The sequence below is a fragment of the Oncorhynchus keta genome, chromosome 35 (assembly GCF_023373465.1).
Source record: "Oncorhynchus keta strain PuntledgeMale-10-30-2019 chromosome 35, Oket_V2, whole genome shotgun sequence".
Lineage (NCBI taxonomy): Eukaryota > Metazoa > Chordata > Actinopteri > Salmoniformes > Salmonidae > Oncorhynchus > Oncorhynchus keta.
The window spans coordinates 59188722-59194749 of NC_068455.1; the positions used below are offsets into that span (position 1 = coordinate 59188722).

General features: G+C 41.9%; 1 protein-coding gene across 1 annotated transcript; it reads right to left on the reverse strand.

The window, feature by feature from the left end:
* Positions 1-797: 797 nt before the first annotated feature.
* Positions 798-4814, reverse strand: LOC118368734 (protein DVR-1 homolog). Its single transcript, XM_035753089.2, has 4 exons — positions 4205-4814; positions 3235-3895; positions 2397-2483; positions 798-1099 (listed from the first exon to the last, which is right to left on the reverse strand). The coding sequence occupies exons 1-4, from the start codon at positions 4461-4463 to the stop codon at positions 967-969; spliced, it is 1140 nt and encodes a 379-aa protein (XP_035608982.1). The 5' UTR covers positions 4464-4814; the 3' UTR covers positions 798-966.
* Between the last annotated feature and the right edge of the window lie 1214 nt (positions 4815-6028).

The window sequence follows — 6028 nt, forward strand, 5'->3', positions numbered from 1 at the left end:
ATCAGATGTTTGACTGCTAAGTAGTGGGTTGTTCTTCCTCTTCCTGCTCTTCCTGCCCAATTTTGGCTCGAACCCCTAGTTACCCTAGTGGTTAATAGTGTTTGGCGGTTAATAGTGTTTGGCCAATAACCCGAAAGGTTGCTGGTTCGAATCTCTAAACCAGCAAGGCGAAGAAAGAAGACATTCTGCCCTTAAGCAAGACATTGACCCCTAGGCTGCGATATTTTTAATGCCTGGTTTAGACTTGACATTTGATAGCTGGAATTTTGTCCACATAAATGTGTGGTTCACTGGCCCTATGGGAGGAAAGGCTAAATTCCGAATCAAACCCAACCCGCGCGGAGCCCCGAACCCTACAAGCACCATTGTAGATCTGAAAGGATCAGACTAACGAAAGGATCAGATAGGTACAATATGTAAATTAGCCTATAATATAGTATAGTGGTCCTTCTGTGGCTCAGTTGGTAGAGCATTGTAACGCCAGGGTAGTGGGTTCGATTCCCGGGACCACCCATACGTAGAATGTATGCACACATGACTGTAAGTCGCTTTGGATAAAAGCGTCAGCTAAATGGCATATATTATTATTATTATTATTATTAGTATACAATTGTAAAAAACTGTTTTGCTGCACTTCCAAACGACAAGTCTTATAACAAAATGCCCGTTTGTGTAATGAATTCAATTGATTCTTTGTTCTAATGCTTGTATTGGATGGACTAAAAGCTCTTGAGTTGTAGCACATGTAGTAAACAGGAGGACATTTTTCAAGTGTATTTTTTATTCACCCACCACACCAGAACATACCAACCCTCATTCATAGATTTCTCAAAACATAAAATGACCCTAATCCTTTTCTCCCAGGTCTACCAGCCGGTCTTCTAGCAGGCATCCTACTTCAGATTCAATAAGCAATTTCGCCCTCCAGTGGCTAGGATAGGTAAATACTGTATGTGGGAGCTGGTTTCAAGGCTTAGCCTGTGGCTGGCATGTGCAGCTCTCTGCCCTTGCGTCTCTAAATTTCTGGATTATGACGTCATCCGTTTCACTCCTATACATCACGGTGAGAGATGACAGCTCAAGTGGAACACACTTGGAGCTGAAATTGAAGGAAACGAAACATTACAACTACAGTAACTAGTTGTAGGGTCGCAAAATTCCTGCAACAGAAATCCTGGTTGGAAGACTCCCAGAATCAGGAGAGAATAGGCAGGAAATCAGGGATCCTCCATCCGGGATTTTCTAGAAAACCTGGGAATTTTGGTAAAATTACCAGAATTGTGCAACCCCAATTACAACAATCCTGCAGAGTAATATTGTCCTAGTGGATATGAAACTATACAAAGTGGATGTCTATTCTGCTTGACAAAGGCCAAACGCAGTAATTACGCCAACAGTGAAACAGAAAAATTGCTTTAAAGTTTTTTTTGCTAGCCAGCCAATTATGTTGTAAATTACTTCACAATAAGATGATAGATACATCAGTGCATAAGTGATAATGCATCGATGTATCATCTTATTGTGAAGTCATTGTTATGCACATCAACCATGACCACTGATTTGACCTTATCAACTATATGGGTCATGCAAAGGCAAAGTGCAATATCTACCATTTAAATGTGTTTATTCAACTCTGTAGTTTTTTCTGTTTGATGGAAACAGCTTGAGAGTTCCAACCACATTCCAACTATACTTAATGGTGTTATGTAGTTGTGTTTCCATGTATTGAATGTTGTTGTAGTAACCCGCAAGCATTTTCTTTGCCGTGAGGTAAGGACTATTTCATCACGCAGAACATTTATATTTAAAAATACATATATCTACAATCTAAATGTGTTTATCCAATTTTCTTCTTGTCTTTCTGTTTGACTTGGTATGGTCATTTATTTCATTTATGGGTCATAGGTCATGGTTGATATGCATAAAAATGACTTCCTAATAAGATGATACATCGGTGCATTATCACTTATCTACCTACGACATATTGTATTTGTCTGGACAGCAAATAACTTTAAAGCCATTTTTTTCTCTCAGTTTTACTGTTTACGTATTTACTGCTCTTTGTCTTCGCATGGCAGAGCGGGTAACTGCAGTCAAAACATGGTGAAACAAAGTACAAGTGCAGTAACTTCAGTTACTGCTGTTTTCCTTGGGTTTTCCTTAGATTTTGTAGTTACTGCAAATTTCAAACTCCATTTTCTTTGAAATAGAACATAATGGAACCAGGACACAAGATAAAACAGATACTACAAAGCCTCATTTCAGTCTTAACAACATTTTGACAAAGTGTAGTTACTGCGTTTTGCCTTTGTAGGGCAGTATTGTCTACAAATAGCTACACAAAGGCTACTACAGTATCTGTAGTGAATACTGGATATCGAGTTCTCAACACATACCTATGCACTGGTCTCTCCTCAGGTGATATTTTCCTTGGTCTAAATCCTTCTATGGACACTTCTGAATTCCCAATGTGGCAGGTACCTCTGAAATGGGATAACGCTCTGATTATAAACACATCAAAGGTTATGTATTGGATGATCACTTCACGACCCAGTCAGCGGGCAAAACTGACTGCAATGACATCATCACTTGGGTAGTTAAGTCATCATTTACAGTGAGCTCCAAAAGTATTGGGACAGTGACACATTCATTTTGTTATTATTTTGGCTCCAGTACTTTGGATTTAAAATTGTGCAATGACTATGAGGTTAAAGTGCAGACTGTCCAATTTAATTTGAGGGTATTTCCATCCATATTGGTTGAACCGTTTAGAAACTACAGTACTTTTTGTACATAGTCCCCCCATTTTAGGGGACCAAAAGTATTGGGGCAAATTCACCTACGTGTATTAAAGTAGTACAAAGTTAAGTATGATATTTGTGCTTCTGTCATTTTCTCACTCATCATTATTCACGATTTATTCAGAATTATCTGTAATCATGGTAGCATCCACATGAATGTGTTAAGAAGCATATTCTGTTTTTATTTACAATAAAAGGGCCTCCAAAATGACACAATACATTATTTACCATTCATTTCTATTGGGCACAAAATAATCTGAAACACAACCAAAACAAACAGCAATGAATCCAACAAATTTGTAGAGTCACAGGTAGTCACTGTGTACCAGGAATAGGGAACCAAATATTTAACCTTTTATTACTTTAATAAACATATAAGTTAATTTGTCCCTATACTTTTGGAGCTCAATGTATGTTTGTGTAACGTTCCCACCTGCAGAAGGTAGCATTGAACCCTGACGGCTGTAGGATCCAGTTTGCCAGATCGCCCTGGTTGAAGTCAACATAGCGGTGATAGAGCCGACACTGTGGGTCAGAGCTGGCATCAAAGCTGCGGCGCTTGTAGCCATTTCGTTTGGCCAGGAAGAGGCTCCTCCTCTCGTGGCTCCTCGTCCTCGTGCGGCAGTGCTGGCGCTGTCTCCGCTCAGGCCGGAACCCATTGGTGGCAGCCGTCGTCTGGGGGCGAAGCGGCCTAGCCCGGTACACCACCAGCAGGGGCTCGCTGAGGGAGCCACCTCCCAGGCAGTAGAGGCTCTGGGTCAGGGCCTCATGAAGCACCAGGCTCCCACTCTCGTCCGTGTAGCGCAGCTGGAAGCCCACCACGTCCAGAGGCATGGAGGAGAACATGAAGGGGGACACGTCGAACACGTCATAGCCAGACGGGGGTAGCTGATCCAGGGTCAGGATCCTCTCCTCGAGGGGAGGGCTCACGTTCAGGCCACTCGCACCCCGGGTCAGGCTGTGCAGGGACACTGTGACACTGAGGGGGTCGGGGTGGAGGGTCTTGCGGAGCAGGACGAGCTCAGCCACGGCCATAGAAGGCTTCAGGTGGGAGACGTTGAACCAGATCCATCCTGCGGGGGCATGCGGTGGGCCTGCTTGGTCCAAGGAACATAAAGAGAGACCATGTTAATCAATCTAGTTGATTGCATCCAAAGTTGGCTTACAGCACAGAACACACAAAATACAGGCATCAATTAATAACATCACATACACAACCTGGAACAACTATTGTATAATAAAGCTGATATTACCTAACTGCAAGCTACAATTGTTTTTAGGACTAACAGGAATTTCACTAGCTAATAAGACATTAAACATATTGTTCAAATTCCATATGAGGACCAATCAATGTCAGGAAAATATCTTATTTACGGTATAACGGTTTCAAGTTAGGCTCCTACCCAGAACACTCCGGAAACTCTGCACCAGTGTTCCATCAGAGCTTCCCAAGTCTCGGGCCTCTTGTGTGTCCAGAAGCTGATAGACCTGTCTCATGTAAGGGTGCGGTTTGGCCACATGGGGTGCAGACAGCTTATTGATGTGCAGCATCTCCAGAATGGCTTTGCCCAGCTCCTTATTCTCCTCGATGGCACCTTCTAGGTCATCTGTGAGCAATAAGCCCCAGGCACAATTCAACAGGAGAAGGAACAGCATTTTCATGTAAGCACCTCAAACAGGCAGCTCAACAATCAAACCTTGGATTCAGCGGTAGGCTAATCCACCTAAAAGGCAAATTTGAACCTTCGATAAAAAACAAATCCAGTTTCACAAACAGACTTTGGGGATGAGCCGGTGTCTTATCGTCCTCTTGTCTGATCAAAGAATGGTGAGAAACGGTCAAGCCTCAATCTCATGCCCCAGAAGGACAGAAAGGACCGAAAGGCGGGTCACTCACTAATTGGGTTGTTAGAACTCCAGGAACCGTCAGAACTTTGTGAAAGCAATTAGGGATCACACAGAGAACCTCTGGAATGTCACACTCCATTTGACAAGCATCATTATGGTGACTGTTTCTGCAATGGGGGCTGAGTACAACATTGTTCCCCCGTTTGGTTTTGGAATTAAAAAAGCACTGCGATTTTCAGTTGCTGCTGCTAAAAGTATGATCAAATATTGGATACCGTATCATTTTATTCTAGAGACCGAATATTTTTTTGCAGCACAATGGGTTGCATAAATTGTCAGATATTCTAACCAGAATATAGTTTTAGTCTACCCTAAAAACTGTGGGGACGTTCCACATAAAAGACAAGGCATTATTGTAAGGGTCAACAAGCACTTTTACATGCGATGCCTCAATTGATGTTTTACATGTTTCGACTTTTCCCTCGCTCCACAAAAGACAACAACCGTGAGAACAAAACCTGTTTGAAGAAGATGCATGTTTTTTTTTAAATTAAACATTAGAAAATACTTTACAGTTGGACAAGCAGTCAATGCCCTCGTTTGTGCCCTTAAGGAGTCTAACCAAATCACATTTTTAGGAACAGAATACCCAATCAGTCAGTTCATAAGTAACACAATACACTCATGACTTATTTTACCTTATGTTTGTCATTAAATAAAAGTGTCAATAGAGGGGGCTAATTCACTGGACTCAGCCTGACAGAAGCAGATCATCAAGGGTCCCTGAACCTTCATTTAATTCAAAGATGCAGCTGTGCTCCATAGCTGTAGGGATGCTCTAAACTTACAGACAGACAAACATGTTCTACGTAATGATTCCACCCTTACGACTACCATAAAAAATGTTTATCTAAACACCCCAAATCTGTGGTAGAAACAGATGATTAATTTTTTTTTTTTTTTTGGGGGCAACTACAACTTCCTCAAGAAGTGAATAAAAAGCTTTAGTACCAGCTTGCTAACAAATCACTAATCTGTTTTATATTAACTGGCTGATGAAGGATTAATTTGGTGCCTCAGTGCTCTGGAGGTGGGTGTTGCCAGGCAGGGCGGAAAGGCTATCGGTTACTACCCTGTGTGTGTATGTGCATGCACGTGTGAGTGAGTGCGTGCGTGTGCACTCATCTATGTATATATGTCAGCATCAGGAGTTAAAGCTGGTTCCACTTATGTACATCTTACACAAACTGTACGCCCTAAAGGGACTGAGAGAGCAACAAACAGTTTCTCAGGGACTGAGCTAGCTAAATAACTGTTTTGGAGCATACCCCCTTTTAGATTCGTCTTCTATTTTATTCAGTTCTAAACTTTCGGATACA